This window comes from Chiloscyllium plagiosum, unplaced genomic scaffold (assembly GCF_037043375.1).
Source record: "Chiloscyllium plagiosum isolate Xiang-an unplaced genomic scaffold, Cpla_swu_hap1 HiC_scaffold_13, whole genome shotgun sequence".
NCBI lineage: Eukaryota > Metazoa > Chordata > Chondrichthyes > Orectolobiformes > Hemiscylliidae > Chiloscyllium > Chiloscyllium plagiosum.
Window position 1 is genome coordinate 78,360,512 of NW_028270151.1, and position 23,071 is coordinate 78,383,582.

The 23,071-nt window shown below is 41.8% G+C and overlaps 1 protein-coding gene across 11 annotated transcripts in view; it reads right to left on the reverse strand.

Annotated features, from left to right (window-relative positions):
• The window catches only part of yeats2 (YEATS domain containing 2), a 139,064-nt gene that overhangs the window by 108,045 nt on the left and 7,948 nt on the right, over nt 1–23,071 (reverse strand). For all 11 annotated transcript variants that reach the window (XM_087993786.1, XM_087993785.1, XM_087993794.1 and 8 more), the window contains exons 3-7: nt 11,023–11,120; nt 7,037–7,129; nt 4,841–5,095; nt 2,875–2,993; nt 1,782–1,943 (exon numbers count right to left, since the gene is read on the reverse strand). In XM_087993786.1, the coding sequence (XP_087849912.1) occupies nt 1,782–1,943; nt 2,875–2,993; nt 4,841–5,095; nt 7,037–7,129; nt 11,023–11,120 (727 nt within the window). The remainder of the gene's footprint in view (nt 1–1,781; nt 1,944–2,874; nt 2,994–4,840; nt 5,096–7,036; nt 7,130–11,022; nt 11,121–23,071) is intronic.

A 23,071-nucleotide genomic window follows, 5' to 3' on the forward strand; every position in this document is an offset into this window, starting at 1 on the left:
CGTCCCCTGTCTAGGTGAATCCTCAGTGCTTGGGAGCCTCCTGTGAAGCGCTTCTGTGATGTTTCCTCCGGCATTTATAGTGGTTTGTCTCTGCCGCTTCCTTCCTTCTGCAGGAGCCTTCTGTGGTTATCCCCATTTCAAACAAAGTATGCTGTTTTAGAAAATGTAGGGGGTGATGGATTCTCAGGGGAACATAGCACAAACAGCCAGGTTTCTGGTATTGAGACTGGATCTAATGCAATGAGGGGTACGTCGGGTTCCAAGAGATCAATTGTGTTAGGAGACTCTCTAGTCCAACGTACAGATAGACCTTTCTGTGGCCAGCAGTGAAAAATCAGAACGGTGTGTTGTTTCCCTGGTGCCAGGATCAAGGATGTCTCAGAGAGAATGCAGAGTGTTCTCAAGGGGGAGAGGGGCCAGCAGGAGGTCACTGATCTGATCTGATTGGAACCAATGACATAGAAAGGGAAAAGGTTGAGATTCTGAAGGGAGATTACAGAGATTTAGGCAGGTATTTAAAAAGGAGGTCCTGGAGAGTAGTAATATCTGGATTACTCCCAGTGCTACGAGGTAGAGAAGGCAGGAATAGGAGGACAGAGCAGACGAATGCATGGCTGAGGAGATGGTGTATGGGAGAAGGAATCACATTTTTTGGATCATTGAAATCTCTTTTGGGGTAGAAGTGACATGTACAAGAAGGATGGATTGCACCTACATGGGAGGAGGACTAATATACTGGCAGGGAGATTTTCTAGAGCTGCTCGGGAGGATTTAAACTAGTAAGGTTGGGGAGGTGGGACCCAAGGAGATAGTGAGGAAAGAGATCGATCAGAGCCTGGTACAATGGAGAACAGAAGTGAGTCAAACAGTCAGGGCAGACAGGGACAAAGCAGAGAACAAGGTAGGACTGATAAATGTAACTGCATTTATTTCAATGCAATGGGCCTAACAGGAAGGCAGATGAACTCAAGGCATGGTTAGGAACATGGGACTGGGATATCATAGCAATTACAGAAACATGGCTCAGGGATGGACAGGACTGGCAGCTTAATGTTCCAGGATACAAATGTTACAAGAAGGATAGAAAGACAAGAGAGGAGGGGGAGTAGTGTTTTCAATAAGGGATAGCAATACAGCTGTACTGAGGGAGGATATTCCCGGAAATACAACCAGGAAAGTTATTTGGGTTGAACTGAGAAATAAGAAAGGGATGATCACCTTATTGGGATTGTATTATAGACCCCCCTAATAGTCAGAGGAAAATCGAGAAACAAATTTGTCAGGAGATCTCAGTTATCTGTAAGAATAATAGGGTGGTAATGGTAGGGGATTTTAACTTTCCAAACATAGACTGGGACTGCCATAGTGTTAAGGGTTTACATGGAGAGGAATTTGTTATGTGTGTACAATAAAATTTTCTGATTCAGTGTGTGGATGTACCTACTAGAGAAGATGCAAAACTCACATATTAATCAATCAAAATCTGTATCCCGATTCTAAGTGATTAAAGACCTAACAGCCAGCTAGGTTTCTCTAATACATTACATCAGTTGTATGCCACTTTGATCTTTTACTTACAAATTCTGCATCCTGTGTATCCTGCCCGACTAGCTACCTGATGAAGGAGCAGCACTTTGAAAGCTTGTACTTTCAAGTAAACCTGTTGGACTACAACTTGGTGTTGTGTGAAATTTAACTTTGTCTATCTGGCTTTAAAAAACTCGATTGTTGCCTTGCACGGAATAGAAATAAAGTCCAAGATAAAGTCCATGGAGACTCACCTGACTTCCACCAGGTCATTTGGCTTATAACTGGGATGCAGAAAGAACCAGACCTTCTTCACAAAATGATCAATTGTGGGCTCTTTCCGTGAACCTCGCACATAAACCATCCACTTATGGGTGGACTGATCATTCTCCTCCCTCTTGTCTGGGGGAATGTACCTATAAAGCAATAAATTTAGTCAGTTAAAGAGAAAACAAGTATCTCATTTGACTGACAAATCATCTCAACTTCTTTCAGCATAACACTGGTGAAGAGAGTGAAACTCCCAATGCTGCTGACCCTCTCTCAGAATTATCCCAGGAGACCAGGAAAGGGAGCAAAAATCACTCAGCAAAACAGAAAAAAAAGCATTTGTACAGCACTGAGGCAAAAAGCAGGAAATTGCAATGCAAGATTGAGAAAAGAAACAAAATTCCAGCAGGGACAGAAATTGGAAGCAGAAATTAGCACAGGGTCCAGAAGAACAAAAGCAAATTATTAATTCCAGTGCCTGGATAATGTAAAATAAAACATTGATTGAATAGATAACCAGAAAGATGGAGTGGAAATTCATTAAGATAATTTTTACAATTCACTCAGTCGACTTCAGTTGAAGTCCAATTCAGCCACTTCAGCAGTGATCTGCACTTCAACCTGATTTACCCACCTTTGATTCATAACACCTTAATACTTTTAATTTTTACAATGAGCAGGTTTGAAATAATGAGCAACCTACCCTTATTAACAGCATTTTCTGTTCTGCCCCCAATGCCTGTACATGGAACATTTTGATATATTATACTACTTAGGCATATGCATGCAGACTTCAGAGGATTCAAGTTCTGCTCATCTCCACTAATTGCCCATCATAACTATGGCAGAGGATCCATGAAAAATCTGGAAGGATTGCTGATGTCCCCTTTTCTCTGGTTCTCTGACATAGTTACTATGGATTCTATTTGCAGTGAACAAAATATTGACATTAAGTCGTCTTTTCATGTTATATCCTGATTAACTTCAATTTCACATCCACTGCCATCAGAGGGAAAGGAGGTCCGACAAAAAGAAAAGTACAAAACATTGAGAAATGCAGAAAGGCCAAGCACTGACTTTGAAACATTGCCAACGACAATTGTCTTCTTGATGTAAAGGCGCGATGGATCTTCACTGGTGGTGAGGTAGGTATACCTCTGTTCTATCTCCTGTGGGGTTGGGACTCCAAAGGTATCCTAGGAAAGATAGTATTTAGCATACAATGAGAGATACGGTGCTATACCTTGCTTGATCGTACATTGATATTCCATTTCAATCCCTCATCAATGCGTTTCCTCCCTCTACCTCTTCCTGCCTCCTTGGCCTACACAGAGTTGAAAAACGTGTTGCTGGAAAAGCACAGCAGGTCAGGCAGCATCCAAGGAGCAGGAGAATCGACGTTTCGGGCATAAGCCCTTCTTCAGGAATGAGGAGGTTGTGCCAAGCAGGCTAAGACAAAAGGTAGGGAGGAGGGACTTGGGGGAGGGGCGTTGGGAATGCGATAGGTAAAAGGAGGTTAAGGTGAGGGTGATAGGCCGGAGAGGGGTTGGGGGTGGAGAGGTCGGGAAGATGATTGCAGGTCAAAAAGGCGGTGCTGAGTCCGAGAGTTGGGACTGAGAAAAGGTGGGGGGAGTTAAAATGTTCAGCCACGGGGCGGTGACGGATATTTCTTGCAAGAAATGCAAACCTTGCGCCCACACCTCCCCCCTCATTTCCCTCCAAGGCCCCAAGGGATCCTTCCATATCCGTCACAAATTCACCTGCACCTCCACACACATCATTTACTGCATCCGCTGCACCCGATGTGGCCTCCTGTACATTGGGGAGACAGGCCATCTACTTGTGGAATATTTCAGAGAACACCTCTGGGACATCCGCACCAACCAACCCAATCGCTCTGTGGCTGAACACTTTAACTCCCCCTCCCACTCCGCCAAGGACACGCAGGTCCTTGGCCTCCTCCATTGCCAGACCATGGCAACACAACGCCTGGAGGAAGAGCGCCTCATCTTCCGCTTCGGAACCCTCCAACCACAAGGGATGAATGCAGATTTCACCAGCTTCCTCATTTCCCCTCCCCCCACCTTTTCTCAGTCCCAACCCTCGGACTCAGCACCACCGTCTTGACCTGCAAACCTCTTCCCAACCTTTCCGCCCCCAACCCCTCTCCGGCCTATCACCCTCACCTTAACCTCCTTCCACCTATCGCATTCCCAACGCCCCTCCCCCAGTCCCTCCTCCCTACCTTTTATCCTAGCCTGCTTGGCACACCCTCCTCATTCGTGAAGAAGGGATTATGCCCGAAACGTCGATTCTCCTGCTCCTCTGATGCTGCCTGACCTACTGCGCTTTTCCAGCAACACATTTTTCTGATCTCCAGCATCAGCAGTCCTCACTTTCTCCTACACATAGAGTTGGCTTACACACAGAGTCATACAGCACAGAAACAGACCCTTTGGTCCAACTAGAACATACCAACCGGGTTTCCCAAACTAAACTAGTCGCACTTCCTGCATTTGTTCCATAACCCTCTAAATCTCATGTACCTTTCCAAACATCTTTTAAACGTTGTAACAATACCTGCATCTACCACCTCCTCTTGCAAGTATGGAAGCCAGCAACCCAACTACAGATAACTCTGCCCATTCTCATAACCAATTTGTGTTGTTCTATTCTATATGGAGAGATTGGCATCTCAGAACAGTGGGATTACACCTATGCAAGGCTCTATTTGTTGATGCTTTATCCTCCTTCCTAATGTGATGACTCCTGGGTTCTGATGCTCACTAGTAGCTCACTCAAGTGATCATTTGCCGTGTGAATTTGAGGGCAGGCCATTTGACTGCAGACATCCATGGGCATCAGACTTCACATGACCTCCACACACTCAGGAGTAGGAACCCTAGCAGCTTTTGGGAGCTCAAGCCCACTGGGGTCAACCGTAGCATTCATTACTATTTGTTGACCTGTAATCTGGACGCACTGTTTTAGTCCCAACCATGCCCTCCCGACACGACGAGGGATTTGCCAGAGATTACTGTACCTGGCCAGTGTTCCTCCCTGCTCTTTTCTCGGATCTGAAAGTTTGCATGTCCTCACTTGCTGCAGTGGGCTGTTCCTGCTCATTCTCTTTGTCCAGAAAGGTGTCTGCTTGATGAGTGACGGAATCTGTTTCTGATTGGTTGGCTGATGGAGTTTCAGATCGTTGATTGCCAGGGGAAGATGACCGGGAAGGAGATTCTAGAAATTTCTTGATGACTGGGTGATTAAAGACAGTAGGATCATATGGTTTTGGACCCTAAAACAAAAAAAAAATCACATAGCCCAGTTTAGTCAATCACAAGTTCAGGACAGCAAGATTAAACTAACCAAGGGTAACCCTCTTGGAGAACAGTGAAGGACAGTTCTAACAGTTCAACCAAGAAATAGCAATGATATCAGTCACATTGTCCTGATGAAAACCAACATCTTTAATGAAGAAAAATGCTTTCTGTATAACTACGATCTGGCAATGTAATCACTGATTAAGTACATTTGTCAAGTAAATACCCATTCTCAACGTAAAGCTAATGTCAGTTTCCAAGAAACCACGTGGTAATACTCTTCTCAATCCAAAACAAAATCTGCCAACATTTCTTAGATCATCCTTATATATAAACATGTCTTTCCAGCAATAATAACTAAACTTATACCACCTAAAGTGGGTTGACTGTTTCAAACAGAAGCAGTCTTAAATTTTTCTAACACCCGAGTAAATGTTTGGAAGCAATCTGTCCATGGCAAATTGCTGGAGGTAAACTCTCAGAGTATCTGATTTCTAACATAGAGAAACAAAAACCAAGACCACAGCTTGACCCAAGGAATGTGCCGTTGGGGTGTCTTTTATTTATCACAGAGAATGAGGTTTCCCATTAGCTTTGATTACATTCTCTTTCAAAGCACATGTCACATATTGACTGTGATGACACCAAATAAAACGCAGTCATGATTTGCAGTGGTTTATCCCTTAAGGAAATAGAAAGGGCTGCACACCAGCTCATTATGGGTCTTTTATTGTTATGAGAAATCCAGAATAAAAGGTTGATATCCACATACAATAGAAATCTACTCCACTCAAGGAGGCAATCTAGTCTATCAACATGTGCTATATTTTTGCGAAAGCAATCTAAAATTACTGCTTAGTTCCATGTATCTGTCTAAGCTTCAAATACTCAGCCTTATTCTTTTCGTCAAAGATGCAATATTTTTTGATTCAACAACTCACAGCATGAAAGCATTCTATGCTTCAATATACCTGTTGCACAAAGAAATCTCTACGCAAAACCAACTCATGTGAGTTCTCTACCAGCAAAAAATTTAATGGGACTGTACTCTTCCTGACTCCCAACAAAAGGAAACAATCTGCTCTAATTATCCCATCATAACCTTATGTCATTTCTTCTCTGGTTCACTGGAAACAGACATAGCATCTTAAGTCCCTCCTCACACCATTCCTACTCGTTTGTACAATTTGAAGAAATTATGTATTTGAGTTCTCAGGTACCTGTCCATCTTTTCATGCAATTGTCTATCCATACTACTAGGTCATCTCTTGAGGAGTATCCCTGAACTTTTATAAAAACCTCATCTAATAGCACCTGGAAATGCATAAATGTGATGGCTAATACATTCCCTTTGTAAATTAAGGCTTTTAATTGCTGTTATATCATCTGATCGACACTGAGTTGGTTTATCTTTCTATATTATCTTGAACAAAACTGGTCTGCTAGCTACACCCCAGTCCCACAGTCTAATTTAGGCAAAATAGGAGGAAATAGCTTCTGCTACCTCCTCACTGACTTACCATTGTCTCAGCAGCATGCACCCAGGACCCCAAGATCATTGCATCTTTTCTGGGTCCAAGGCTTAGAATAAGAGCTTTACTGTAATGCACTGCTTTAATGATTTATCAGCAAAATCATGAATCGTTGCTATAAATTCTGTTCTATCAATGTAATTTGACAGCACATAATTTTTCATCTTTCCTTTAGATTCAATAATTCAGTTAAACATCGGAACTTTAGATCTGTTATTTTCAGTTTCAATAGAATCATAATAACCAATCACCTTTATGTAATGCTGTTGGCAGCTATTACAAGATTATATAGATACTGACCCAATCATGTGACATTAATCACATGGGAACATTGAAAGAGTTTAAAAACCTGGTCAAGAAGATTACCTGCTTCATCCTCCTTACCTCAGTAATCTTGGGCTGCACAGCCGACGCATAGTAGTTGGCCACAATGCAGGCACGAAGTTTGTCCATCATTCTTCTGGCTTCGTTCAGGCGCTTTAAGTACAAACAGATAGTCAAATCACTCATTTCATAAGGAACTGTTTATAAATATTCTCTTCAAATTAAATGAATCTTAAAAGAACATTGGATTTTCTGGAGTTACTAAATCTCCTTTTGGATATCACTGCATCAAAACAGAAGAAGCAAGGGTGGCAGAGACCATTTTGCCCTCTGACATTCAACATAAGCGTGAATGATCTTCTATCATAATTCTACTTCCCATATCATCCCTATTTCTCTTAATATCCAAAATATTTTGATATTAACTTCTGCATTGAGTATATTCAGTTCAACAGCCACAATTCTCTGATGTGGAGAACTGCACAGGTTCACAACACTGAGTGAAAAAACTCTTAATCTCAGTCACAAACAGTGACCCCTTCTTAGGAATGTGACCTCTTGGTTGTAAACCCCTTAGCAAGGGAAGCATTTTCTCAACATCCACCTTGGCTTGAGACCCTTAAGAATTTTATGTTTCAGTTAGATTACCTTTCCCTACTCTGCAAACATAACTCAGTCTCTCAACATTTAAAAACTAAGTTGCATTTTTAAAACTTTTTCCTACCAAAGTTGGTTACTTCACACGTAGATTGTATTCAATCTACCATAAGCTTGATCACTTACTCAAGATGTCTATATCACCCTGCATTATCTTGGCGTCTTCTCCATCAGTTTCTTTCCTATCTAACTTTCTACTGTTCATAAATTTGGATATGTTACATTCAGTACTCTCACTTAAATAATTAAAACAGACTGTATGAATGACAGAGAGGACTTGATGGGCAAAATGGCCTCGCTCTGCACCTAAGTCTTATGTTCGTATTGTCAATAGCTAAGATCCAAGGACTGATCCTTGTAGTACCCTGCTAATTAGTCACCTAACTCAAAAATGTATCGCTTATTCCTATTATTTCATTTTTATCCACTAACCAACCTTCAAACTGTAGGAACTTATTGACCTTGGTCCCATTGGTTCCCTTAATCAAACTTCATAAGACCATAAGAAGTATGAACAGAAATAGGCCATTCAGTAAGATCATGGCCGATCTGACTGCAGCTTTAATTCCAATCCCCTGACTGTTTTTCATAACCCTTAAAACCCTTGTCAATCAAAGATCTGTTCACTCAGCCTTGAATGCATTCATTAACCCAGCCCCTATTTCTCTGTTTTTACTAACCATGCAGTGAAGGAAGTAGCTCTTCATCTCGTCTGTAACGGGAGATGTATTATTTTGAAAGTTTCAAGTTCACAATACCCCTGAAGGGGAAATATCCTCCCAACATCTGTTAAGTAAAGCTCCCTTAGAATCTTATATGATTCAATAAGATCACCTCTCATTCTTCTAAACGGAAGGCCACACCTACTCAACCTTGCCTCATCAAACAACCCTTTCCTTACAAGTATTGTTCTTGCAGCAGAGGCAGTCTCACTTGCTATAAACCCCAAATCAAACCCTTCGAAGGTTGCTTCTGGAGATGGAAGGGGTAGATGAAGGCTCATTCCTGGCATTGGGAAAGAAAGTTCCACTGAGAGACACTTGTTTGCTCTTGCTGAGGACTCCCTCATTCCCTGTAACTCCCAACCTGTGATAAATCTCATGTCTTCACTCACCCGTGGCTCAGTCTCCTAACCATCCTGGGTCTCAGATAGGTGCATTACAAGGAGCAGACACATCCCTCTCTTCAAGTGCTGCCGAGCAATGAGATAACACTAGGATCTGATTAGCAGGCAGCTCTCAGCCAGCAGCACCTCTACCCCAGAGCCTTTGATCCCAGGGAAGACTCATTGCTGCCCAGTTTGTGATTGGTACTGCATACAACAGTCCTTCTCAAACAAAAAGGCACAATGCCATTCTCTAGACAGCAGGTGAGGTTTACCAGTGGCCACGTTAAATTCCATACAAATTATGTGCTTAATTTCTCTGCTATTTCCCTATTCTCATTATAATTTCACCCTCTCTTGTTTACTGGGCATATGTTTATTTTCACCAATCTTTTCCAACTTTATATATTTATTGAAATCTTTACCATTTAATTTTTATGTCTCTTGCTAGTCTACTCATATATTCTTTCCTCATTTTTTAATCAGTTCTTTATTCTGCCTTCAATAATTGCAGAATTTAACAGTGCTTGGCTTCATGATAAGCTTCTTCCTTGAATTTGCAGTGGGATGGAGGAGGAGATGGAGAAACACAGATAGACATAGCATGTGTGAGAAAGATACAGAAAGAATTCAAATCCATCACCACTGTAGATGAAACCAAAATCAATTAATAAATTTGAAATATAAAAGAAGCCACAGTAATGGAACAATGAAACTACCATACGTTATCATAAGAAACTGGTTCATTATGTCCACAAAGAAGGAAATCTGTCATCCTCACCTAATCTGGAGTAGGTCCTTAGCTCATCTAGAGTTGTCTGTAGTGGACTGACTCTCAACTATCATAGAGTCATACAGCGCAGAAAACAGGCTCTTTGGTCCAACCAGTCCATGCTGAACATAATGCCAAACTAAACTAGTCCTACTTGCCTGCTCCTGGCCCATATCCTTCCAAACCATTCCTATGCATGTATCCATCCAAATGTCTTTTAAACATTGTAATTGCACCTGCATCCACCACTTCCTCAGGAAGTTCATTCTACACACATCCTCAAACAAACTTGTCCAGCAAGCTGTTTGGTTAAGGGCAATTAGGTATGGGCCAGTAACACGACAAAAGCATACGAAGAGAAACAAGTCTGTTAATTCCTCTTCTTAGCCATGGTTCTATGGTTTACATGCCTTAATACACATTTTTTTTTGCAAATTTTGTATTAATTGCTTAGGCGCTAAGTAAGACCGTTCCCTCCGTGACTACCTGGTTAGGTCCACGCCCGCCCCACGACCCACCCTCCCATCCTGGCACTTTCCCCTGCCACCGCAGGAATTACAAAACCTGTGCCCACACCTCCTCCCTCACCTCTATCCAAGGCCCTAACGGAGCCTTCCACATCCATCAAAGTTTTACCTGCACATCCACTAATATCATTTATTGTATCCGTTGCCCCCGATGCAGTCTCCTCTACATTGGGGAGACTGGGTGCCTCCTAGCAGAGCGCTTTAGGGAACATCTCTGAGACACCCGCACCAATCAACCAAACCGCCCCGTGGCCCAACATTTCAACTCCCCCTCCCACTCTGCCGAGGACATGGAGGTCCTGGGCCTCCTTCACCGCCGCTCCCTCACCACCAGACGCCTGGAGGAAGAACGCCTCATCTTCCGCCTCGGAACACTTCAACCCCAGGGCATCAATGTGGAGTTCAACAGCTTCCTCATTTCCCCTTCCCACACCTCATCCTAGTTTCAAACTTCCAGCTCCGCACTGTCTCCTTGACCTGTCCGGACTTGTCCGATCTGCCTAGCTTCTTTTCCACCAATCCACTCCACCCTCTCCTCCCTGACCTATCACCTTCATCTCCTCCCCCACTCACCTATTGTACTCTATGCTACTTTCTCCCCACCCGCACCAGCTTATCTCTCCACGCTTCAGGCTCTCTGCCTTTATTCCTGATGAAGGGCTTTTGCCCGAAACGTCGATTTTGCTGCTCGTCGGATGCTGCCTGAATTGCTGTGCTCTTCCAGCACCACTGATCCAGAATCTGGTTTCCAGCATCTGCAGTCATTGTTTTTACCTCGCTAACTATTGCTTGTCTAATCTCATAACCGCATTTACTTTAGCCAAATTGCCACTTCCTACCTGCATACAGTAAAATTTGTGTTATCTAGCACACAACAAATAAGGTGGTGCAGGAACACACACATCCTTTAATAATTCCCTGGTACTGCTGTTTGATCAGCAACAGTATTAATGTCACTGGCATTGAGCACAACTGATGTCTTTACCTGATCTATGATCTCAATCTCATGCTCTTTGTTCTTCATCTCCATTGCAAACTGTTCCTTGATAATAACTTCAATCTTCTGCAGAGTGGCTTCACGTGCTATGTGAGAAAGAGAACGGATAACTCAGTAGGACGTTAAAAATTATAATTAGTTTAAACTTGATCACATCAATCACGGGCTAACTAAGATAATGTAGACAGTACATACATTCACTGAACATACAAAGCAAGTGAGTTCATGTTTCACAAAACATAGGTGAGATCGTTTAAAGTTTACGTGGCAAGACACTCACAGGAATAAAACAGGACATGTTGAAAATATCAACACGTTGAGGAGGGACTACGAAGGGAGATACAAGAGCTAACATTGTGGGTCATAGATGCAGGTCATTGAGGTCGTCCACATGAAACATTAACTCTATCTTGTCCACAGATGCTGCCTGATGTGTTGAATATTTTCAACATTCTGCCTTTATTTCACCTGTTTAGTATGCACAGTATTTTGATTATGTACTGGAGGTTCAAGAGTTTGCAACTGACTTTCTTAACCAAGTTCTTCCATCAATGCAAAATATTGGCATTATTATTCAATTGGCTATAGACCTGGACCTGATCCTGCTAGAATAATATCAGCTTAACTAAGCATTTACTTTTGAGACATTCATGACACAGGAAAGTCTTATCGATTTTCACCAGGATGTATTTTTACTTTCATTTCCTTTATGAAGAATGCCTCACATTGCCAAAGGGCAGACAGATTAGTGGACTGGGCAGATATATGACAGATACAGTTTTATGTTCAAAAATATTCAGCAGAAAATACAACAAATAAGGAAATTTTCCAGGTTATTCATTTTCACATTTGAGATTGCAAAAGGATTGCATTCTGTGTTTTGTGATGCTACTGTTACTTTGAGAACTCCAAAACTTGGCTGGCTTTTGCACTATTAATGAACTGCCATCCAAAAGTTTTAGGTCTGAAGATTTTATTTCATGCCATATATTTCCTTCAAGCCAATTTAACAGAATCCTTTAATTAAATGCCACCTGATTAAACTCATGTGTGGATTATACGATACAAAAGCCCTCCAAACTTTAAATTAAAATTTCAGCGTGTAATCAGTCCTAGGTATAAGATTGTTCCCTCAGCTTAAGTTACACCTTGAACTCACTCTGGATGTAATATTATGTCCATGAATCATCTAAACGCTTATTCATGATTGTATTCAACTCACTCCTACTTAGGTTGCCAATCATAGAGGCATAGAGGTGTACAGCATGGAAACAGACCCTTCGGTCCAACCCGTCCATGCCAACCAGATATCCCACCCCAATCTAGTCCCACCTGCCAGCACCCGGCCCATATCCCTCCAAACCCTTCCTATTCATATACAGATCCAAATGCCTCTTAAATGTTGCAATTGTACCAGCCTCCACCACATCCTCTGGCAGTTCATTCCATACACGTACCACCCTCTGCGTGAAAATGTTGCCCCTTAGGTCTCTTTTATATCTTTTCCCTCTCACCCTAAACCTATGCCCTCTAGTTCTGGACTACCCGACTCCAGGGAAAAGACTTTGCCTATTTATCCTATCCATGCCCCTCAATTTTGTAAACCTCTATAAGGTCACCCCTCAGACGCTCCAGGGAAAAACAGCCCCAGCCTGTTCAGCCTTTCCCTGTAGCTCAGATCCTCCAACCCTGGCAACATTCTTGGAAATCTCCTCTGAACCATTTCAAGTTTCACAACATCTTTCCGATAGGAAGGAGACCAGAATTGCACGCAATATTCCAACAGTGGCCTAAACAATGTCCTGTACAGCCGCAACATGACCTCCCAACTCCTGTACTCAATACTCTGACCAATAAAGGAAAGCATACCAAACGCCTTCTTCACTATCCTATCTACCTGTGACTCTACTTTCAAGGAGCTATGAACTTGCAATCCAAGGTCTTTTTGTTCAGCAACACTCCCTAGGACCTTACCATTAATGTATAAGTCCTGCTAAGATTTGCTTGCCCAAAATGCAGCACCTTGCATTTATCTAAATTAAACTCCATCTGCCATTTCTCAGCCCATTGGCCCATCTGGTCCAGATCCTGTTGTAATCTGAGGTAACCCTCTTCGCTGTCCACTACACCTCCAATTTTGGTGTCATCTGCAAACTTACTAACTGTACCTCTTATGCTCGCATCCAAATCATTTATGTAAATGACAAAATGTAGAGGGCCCAGCACCGATCCTTGTGGCACTCCACTGGTCACAGGCCTCCAGTCTGAAAAAGAACGCTCCACCACCACCGTCTGTCTTCTACCTTTGAGCCAGTTCTGTATCCAAATGGCTAGTTCTCCCTGTATTCCATGATGTCTAACCTTGCTAATCAGTCTCCCATGGGGAACCTTGTCGCTTACTGAAGTACATATAGATCAATTACTGCTCTGCCCTCAATCTTCTTTGTTACTTCATCAAAAAACTCAATCAAGTTTGTGAGACATGATTTCCCACGCACAAAGCCATGTTGACTATCCCGAATCAGTCCTTGCCTTTCCAAATACATGTACATCCTGTCCCTCAGGATTCCCTCCAACAACTTGCCCACCACCGAGGTCAGGCTCACTGGTCTATAGTTCCCTGGCTTGTCCTTACCACCCTTCTTAAACAGTGGCACCATGTTTGCCAACTTCCAGTCTTCCGACACCTCACCTGTGACTATCGATGATACAAATATCTCAGCAAGAGGCCCAGCAATCACTTCTCTAGCTTCCCACAGAGTTCTCGGGTACACCTGATCAGGTCCTGGGAATTTATCCACTTTTAACCGTTTCAAGACATCCAGCACTTCCTCCTCTGTAATCTGGACATTTTGCAAGATGTCACCATCTATTTCCCTACAGGCTATATCTTCCATATCCTTTTCCACAGTATATACTGATGCAAAATATTCATTTAGTATCTCCCCCATTTTTTGTGGCTTCACACAAAGGCTGCCTTGCTGATCTTTGAGGGGCCGTATTCTCTCCTTAGTTACCCTTTTGTCCTTAATATATTTGTAAAACCCCTTTGGATTCTCCTTAATTCTATTTGCCAAAGCTATTTCATGTCCCCATTTTGCCCTCCTGATTTCCCTCTTAAGTATACTCCTACTGTCTTTATACTCTTCTAAGGATTCACTCGATCTATCCTGTCTGTACCTGACATATGCTTCCTTCTTTTTCTTAACCAAACCCTCAATTTCTTTAGTCATCCAGCATTCCCTATAGTTACCAGCCTTCCCTTTCACCCCGACAGGAATATACTTTCTCTGGATTCTTGTTATCTCATTTCTGAAGGCTTCCCATTTTCCAGCCATCCCTTTACCTGCGAACATCTGCCTCCAATCAGCTTTTGAAAGTTCTTGCCTAATACCGTCAAATTTAGCCTTTCTCCAATTTAGAACTTCAACTTTTAGATCTGGTCTATCCTTTTCCATCACTATTTTAAAACGAATAGAATTATGATCACTGGCCCCAAAGTGTTCCTCCACTGCCACCTCAGTCACCTGCCCTGCCTTATTTCCCAAGATTAGGTCAATTTTGCACCTTCTTTAGTAGGTACATCCACATACTGAATCAGAACATTGTCTTGTACACACTTAAGAAATTCCTCTCCATCTAAACCTTTAACATTATGGCAGTCCCAGTTGATGTTTGGAAAGTTAAAATCCCCTACCATAACCACCCTATTATTCTTACAGATAGCTGAGATCTCCTTACAAGTTTGTTTCTCAATTTCCCTTTGACTATTGGGGGGTGTATAATACATTCCCAATAAGGTGATCATCCCTTTCTTATTTCTCAGTTCCACCCAAATAACTTCCCTGGATGTATTTCCCGGAATATCCTCCCTTAGCACAGCTGTAATGCCATCCCTTATCAAAAATGCCACTCCCCCTCCTCTTTTGCCTCCCTTTCTGTCCTTCCTGTAGCATTTGTATCCTGAAACATTCAGCTACCAGTCCTGCCCATCCCTGAGCCATGTTTCCATAATTGCTATGATATCCCAGTCCCATGTTCCTAACCATGCCCTGAATTCATCTGCCTTCCCTGTTAGGCCCCTTGCATTGAAATAAATGAATTGTCCTGAAATCTCTTGAGAATTAAACATTAATCTCCTGAACACTGATGCAAGCAACAAAAGGGGAGAAAAGCCATGAGGATATTAAAAAAAGAAATTGGCAAGTACTATTTTCCCTAACTTATTCAAACACTTTTGTTTATTAGATGTAAAAATATTGGAGATGAGAAAAACATGGCTGCTTAATTGGTTAGGAGTATACAGTAGGAAATCATAGAGTCAAACAATACTGCAATAGACCCTTCGGTCCAATCAGTCCACGATGACCATAATCCCAAACTAAACTAGTCCCACCTTCCGGCACTTAGTCCATATCACTCCAAACATTCTTATTCATGTACTTATCAAAATGTCTTTTAAATGTTGTAACTGTACCCACATTCACCACTTCCTCTGGAAGTGCATTCCACACACAACCCACTGTCTGAATAAATTGCCTTTTTAAAATCTTTCTCATCTCACCTTAAATATATGTCTTCTAGTCTTGAAATGCCCCACCCTAGGGAAAAGCCACTTGCCAGCTTATCTATATCCTCATGATTTTATAAACTTATAAGATCACCCCTCAACCTCCTACGTTCTAGTGAAAAAAAGTCCAGCCTCTCCTTATAACTCAAACCCTTCGTTCCCAGCAACATCCTGGTAAATATTTTCTGAACCCTCTCAAACTTAATAATATCCTTTCTGTAATAAGGCAACCAGAACTGGACACAGTACTCCAGAACAGACCTCACTAATATCCTGTACAACAACATAATGTCCAACTCCTATACTCTTAGGTCTGATCAATGAAGGCAAGAGTACTAAGAGGGCGACATGGTGGCTCAGTGGTTAACACTGCTGCCTCACAGTGCCAGGGATCCAGGTTCGATTCCGGCCTTGGGCGAATGTCTGTGTGGAGTTTGCACATTCTCCCAGTGTCTGTGTGGGTTTCCTCCGGGTGCTCCAGTTTCCTCCCACAATTCAAAAATGTGCAGGTTAGGTGAATTGGCCATGCTAAATTGCCCGTAGTGTTAGGTGTATTAGTCAGGGATATATGCAGGGTCGGGGAATGGGTCTGGGTGGGTTACTCTTCGGAGGGCCGGTGTGGACTTGTTGGGCCAAAGGGCCTATTTCCATACTGTAGCTAATTTAATCCAATCTAAATGCCTCTTAACCACCCTGTCTATATGTGATGTAAATGTCAAAGGATTATGCACCTGAAACCCTTTCTGTTCTACAGTACTACCCAAGACCAGACTTTTAATTCTAAGTCCTGCCCTTGTTTGTTTTACCAAAATGCAATACCTCGCATTTATCCAAATTAAACACGATCTGTCACTCTTTAGCTCGCTGACCCAATTGATCAAGATCTCTTTTTAATCTTAGAGGACCTTCTTCACTGTCCATTACACTGTGCCACCAATTTTGGCGTCATCGCAAACTTACTAACCATGCCTTAAGTCATGCCATAAAATCTACATGAATACATCTGATGAGAGTTAACTGCATTGCCCTCCCATGTAACAGATACTCCATATATTAAAATTCTAAACCCTTAATTAGATTCCAATCTACAACTATCACAGATGGTGCCACTCATTCTCTGCAACCTCCTCTTGCAAATACAGTCCTTTGAGATCTCTGCACTCCTTCAAAGTTGGCCTCTGGAACATCACAAATTGTAATCACTCCACCACTAGTGGCCATGTCTTCAGCTGCCAATGCCTTAAAATCTGATATCCCCTTGCTAGATCCATACACCTTTCTCCCTCATTGAAATGCACCTTCAAACTTACCTTATGACCAAGCTTTTGGTTATCTTTTGAAACATCCCCCAACTAGGACATGTCCACCATATAGTCAGTGAACTGCAGACTAACATAAACAAAAACAGAAATCGCTGGAGGAACTCAGCTGGTCTGCCAGTGTCTGTAGAGAGAAAGGAGAGTCAACGTTTCGAGTCCAGTGACACTTTTTTCGTTCCAATAAAGGGTCACTGGACTCGAAACGTTGACTCTGCTGTCTTTACACGGATCCTGCTGACCTGCTGAGTTTTTACAGTAATTTTTATGTTTTTGCTTCAGATTTCCAACACCCAGACTTCTTTGTTTTATTGTAGACTAACACAGTTTGTGCAGCTCCCTTTTAATTTTGTAATGAAGGCAGCCTAGCAATCAAGCTTGTGGTTAATCAGGTTAAAGGCTAGTGTATTACAGGTCATTAGTGAAGGATCCAGAGGGATAAAGAGATAAAGTTAATAAGTAGTTACAGACATCAAGAGATTAGACGAAAATAATGCTTATGAGAAACATTGCCTAATATGTCTCTATAGTACAGTACTGAGAACCATTGCTCAAGAGCCTTGTTGCTGACTTGAATAGGTTAACATGGAGTCAGATCCATCAGCTGAGTAAGCTTCTAGTTAAAAACAATGACTGCAGATGCTGGAAACCAGATTCTGGATCAGTGGTGCTGGAACAGCACAGCAATTCAGGCAGCATCCGACGAGCAGCAAAATCGACGTTTCGGGCAAAAGCCCTTCATCAGGAATAAATGTCGATTTTGCTGCTCGTCGGATGCTGCCTGAATTGCTGTGCTCTTCCAGCACCACTGATCCAGAAGCTTCTGTAGTTGGATAGTTGGTGTCCCTTATATGGTGGATCAACCAGACAGTAGGTTTTGGGAGGGGAATAGATTGTTTGCTCTTCACTAATTCTATGGTGCTTCCTTTCAAATTCTGTATCCATTTTGTCTTTATCCTCCTCACTCAAACCTTTCTTCTACGACAATGATTCTCAAAACTTTCTTTTTGGAGTTCTATACACTGGCTGTTCTTAGACAGGTTTCTTTATACAGTTCAAAAACTCAAAATACCAGTAGGTATATCAAATCCGTCAATTATGTCAAGTCTTTTTGCAATTCTTCCTCCTGCATGCTGTATGTCTCTAAAATCTTCAATATCTTTTTCCAAACTCCTGCTATTTCAGGAGTCTTGACATATCTGGGTATGTCTCTGTACTCCACTTCAAGCTTGCAGATAGGCATGCTTTTTTAGCTTCTCGTGTTCAATGAGAGTTAGATTAGTTATTTTTCACAATAATCTTTTTTTTCATTCTTGGGATGTGGGCATCACTGGCTGGGGCAGCATTTCTTTCCCAACCTAAGATGCCCTGAAGAATGTGGTGAGATGCAGTGGTGAGACACTGCCGTAAATGAGGGAGTTCCAGGATGCTGACTCAAAAATAGTGAAGGAGTGATGATAGTAGTTCCAATTCAGGGGATATCTTAGAGGCAAACTTGAAGGTTGTAGTCTTTCTGTGTATCTCTGGCTTTATCCTTCTCGGTGGCAGAGGTCAGGGGTTTCAAAAGGTACTTTCAAAGATGCCTGGGTGAACTGCTGCATGTATCTTCTATATTGTTCACACTGCTGCCATTGAGAGTCAGTAAGGAGAGGAATAATGCTAAAGCTGTTAGATGGGGTACCAATCAAGCAGGCTATTTTGTCTTGGGTAGATCTTGAGTGTTGTTAGAATTGCACCCATCCAACCAAGTGGACAATATTCCAACATTCACCTTACTTCTGCTTATAAATGGTGCAGAGCCGTGGTGAAGACAGGAGATGGCTTAATCATTGGGAGTTCTAGCCTTTGACTTGCTCTTGTGGCCACAGTATTTATATGGCTATAATATCATAACCTCTTTGGTCATGACACCCCTTGGATGGCTCAGTTTCAAACTTTCTAAAATAATGCCATTGTAAAGTGCCTTGGACCATTTTGCCAAGTTAAATGAGTTGAATAATCTAATTGTTGTTAACAATTATGCTGACTTCGAGCAGCGAATATCTATTTGCTACTTTAGACATTTTACCATCAGTTACATACATGGAACTTTTGAAGTATGCTTTGACATTTGTTGTAATGAAAAGAGAAAATTGCAATTGTATTAATTATTTTGAATACAATCCTCTGATGAAAAAGGCATAAGATATAATTTACTGACACCTAAGAAAAAACTGGTTGAACTGGGTTTACTAAAAGACAGGAAACTGGTGTAATGCAAAGCAATAATTGTAAGGTTCTTGTGGTGAGTGTCACAGTTTATTTTGTAATTAATACTAACTAAAGGCTTAACCCACTGTTCCCACATGGAGAAATTCAAGTCAGAATATATGGTTCGCCTGCCCACATGATTTTTGTTTGGGGGGGGTGGAAGGTTGGATGGGGTCAGCATGTCTCTCACACCCTATCAAAGAAACTTCCTGACTAATATAAAACAAAGATCTCCATTAGAGATCTGAAACAACAAAAGTAAAAGAGAGGCGGACAAAAGGATACAGTTATTGTTCATGGTAGGCCAGAAAAAGTAGACTGGTGATAATGGGGACTACAAGTAGTTGAAAATGGGTTGGCTTCAGAAAAAGCAATCCATTTCACAACAGGACATGGGTTATGAGGATAGGTAAAAGATAAGGTGGGGTGTGTTTACATTTAAAATTATTCAAGTAAATGTTGAGTCCTAAAGGCTCTAATGTGCCCAAGCAGAAGCTGACTTTTGTTCCTCCAGTGCATTGAGCTCTGCTGGAGCAATGCAACTGACTGTAACACACTGCACCACACTTCCTAACTGGTCTGTCTAACTTCTGTAATTCATGAATTAAGGATTGAAACCTCATCACTATCTGCAATGTTACATGCAAACATAACACTTCCCTATAGATTATAATGGAGTTACATTCATGCAAGTGTAAATTTTCTGCCCTTCTCAAATATATTATTTATAAGAATTCCAAACTACAGCCCCCAAATATTGTTGGCGTAGGCTCTCATGAATATAGTTATATCCTCAGTGGATAAGTTCTAAATCAGAGCACTGAGATTATAAGATCTATGCATTATTAGCAAGTCGAGGTATCTGCAAACTAACAGAAGATGAACCTTGTGTATGTTATTCTCAAAAATTCATGGGACATATGTATTTGGAATGCAAAAAGACAAAAAGCCTGGACACTTTTGACTCAGCAGATGGAATGTCATTGTTGACTTGCTCACTGAGCTAGTAAGTTTGTTTGCAGACCTTTTCATCACCATACTAGGTAACATCATCAGTACGCCTCCAGTGAAGCCCCGGGTTCTGTCCCACTTGCTATTTATGTGTCTGGCTCTGCTGGGGTTGGTTGTGTCATTTCCAGTTTTGTTGTTGGTTCTGTTTCTTAGTGTTTGATATATGGATTCCAAATCTACACTTTTGTTAATGGCGTTCCGGGTTGAGTGCCAGGCTTCCAGGAATTCTTGTGTATGTCTCTGTTTGGCTTGTCCTCGGGTGGATACGTTGTCCCAGTCCAATTGGTGTCCTTCATTGTCTGTGTGAAGTAATACAAGTGATAGTTGATCTTGTGTCTTGGTGGCTAGTTGGCATTTGTGTACCCTGGTGGATAATTTCCTTCATGTTTGCCCTAAGTAGTACTTTTGGCAGTCTTTACATGGTATTGTGTATTTGTATTCCTGAAGAAGGGCTAATGCCCGAAACGTTGATTCTCCTGTTCCCTAGATGCTGCCTGACCTGCTGCGCTTTTCCAGCAACACATTTCCATTTTGTATTTAACGTTGATTCTGTTGATTGTGGGTATAGGATCCTTTATACTTGTTAGCAGTTGTCATAGTAGGTTTGTGGATTACCATGATATCCAGGAGTCGGAGTAATCTGGTGGTCATTTCTGTTGTGTCCTTAATATATGGCAGCGTGGCCAGTGTATCCAGGTACTTAAAAAGCGTAGTCTGATGATACCTACATGACAGACCACAACAGGAAGACACAACATGCCTGGATACACTGGTTCTCTCTGTGGACCAACCGTGTTCTGAAAACAATATGTGTGATTGGTAATTGATATTTTGCTTGTTTATCTTTCAAAATTGGAGGGTTTTCTTTTGTTTGTACGTGGGATATGGTTGTAACTGGCTGGGCCTGCATTCATTTCCCATTCCTTGTTGCCCCTGAGAAGGTGGTGGTGAGATGCCTTCTTGAACCGCTATAGGCCATTCAGTGTAAGTAAACACACACAATCCCAATAGGAAGAGAGTCCCAAGATTTTGACCAAGAGACACTGGATAAAGTTTACAGATATTATAAATCTCTGATGTCCAAAGCAATCTGGGTGTCCTGCTGCATTAATTACAGGAGTTAAGCCTGCATGTGGAGCAAGTGATTAAGTAGTCAAATTCAATGTTGTTTATAGCAAGTTGCACAGAGTGTTGGTGAGACTGCTTCTACAGTACTGTATAGAGTTATGACCTCCGTCTATAACAAAGAACCCGACTGTATTAGAAGCTATTAAGAGAAGGTTTGTTTAGAGTCATACAGTCACAGAGTTGTACGGCATAGAAACAGACCCTTCAGTCCAACTCATCCATGCTGAACTGATATCCTAAATTAATCTGGTCCCATTTGCTAGCATTTGGCTCATATCGCTCTGAGCCCTTCCTATTCAAGTACATATCCAGATGCCTTTTAAATATTGTAATTGTACCTGCTTCCACCACTTCTTCTGGCAGGCAATTCCATAGACACAGCACCCTCTGTGTGAAAAAGTTGACACTTAGATCACTTGACTGATTCTGGGATGAGAGGTCTTTTTTCAGAAGAAAGATTGCACAAATTAGAACTGTAGACAAAGGAGTTTGGAAGAAAGAGAGGAGAATTTCTTATCTCTCCATGGTTTACATTCTCCATGGTTTACATTCTGTGGAATTCTTTCTCACAAAGAGCAATGGAGACAGGGTTATTGAATATTTTTAAGGCAGAGGTAGATAGATCTTCAACTAACAAAGAAATCAAACCATACAGGGGATAAGTTGGAAAGGGAATTTGAGACCATAAGCAGATCAGCAGACTCAAGCTGCCTATTTGTGCTCTCAATACTTATTTCATTTCTAAAGCTGATTATAGGCAAATTTCACTGAAAACATTTCATGGAAACTGCCAAATAATTTCAGGTGCAACAAAACCTTTGATCAAGTTCTTTTAAAAATGTTTATCTTGTGAGCATCTTCTATCAGTTAGGATAAAATTCCACATGCGCCAACTTCCTCACTTAAAATTTGCAGACACATAACCTCAACTCCTCAGCCACAGACAACACTGACACAGACTTAACAAAGTCCAAGAAGTTCCTGTAAGTACCTTCCCTCTCTGTAATTAAAAACTAAATGTCTCCACAGCAATCATGCCACAAGAGTCACACCTGCAAGTCTGGTATCTGAGGTGACACACCCAAAGCACCTCACAGCTGAAAGCAAAACAGAACAGTGACTGGCTGAAATTGGCACTCATCTACAGTACACATTTATTATTCAAAGAACCAGTTAAGCACATGTGAATGAGTCAGTTTAACTCAATCAATAACTAACAATCAGGAACAGGCCAAATGTGGATCAATGTGTAATCATATGGCTTTGATAGTTTTTATTGCACTATGCCTAAGATGTGATCGCTGTCTTTATTGTAAAGTGCTGAAGAGAATAATCTTCCGCCTCCTATACTGACACTATCCCTCCATTCCCTCCCCCTACCCCACACAGACACAGATACCCCTTGCTCTCTCTGGCCTCCATCTGCTCCCTCTCTGGCAGTATCAGATGCAGCTTGCATATTAAAACCAAGAGGAAGTGCAGAAGTGGGACTGGAGTGTTCACGAGATATCAACTTGTTTGATTCATTTCACCTGCTCCCTCCAATGACCTTGGTTATAGTCAGTGAAGAGCAATGTACTGTCCTGCTTGAGGGTTACAAGTATGTTTCATCAGTAATGGCACTGCCTGGGAGACCAGAATAAGCAACATGCACACAGCAAATGCCAACAAGCTAAAAATTTGGGAAAGCTGTCTATCTATTTCAGATTTCCAGTGCATTCAATAATGTGAAATAATTGTTTCTTATAGGACAGAGGTAAAG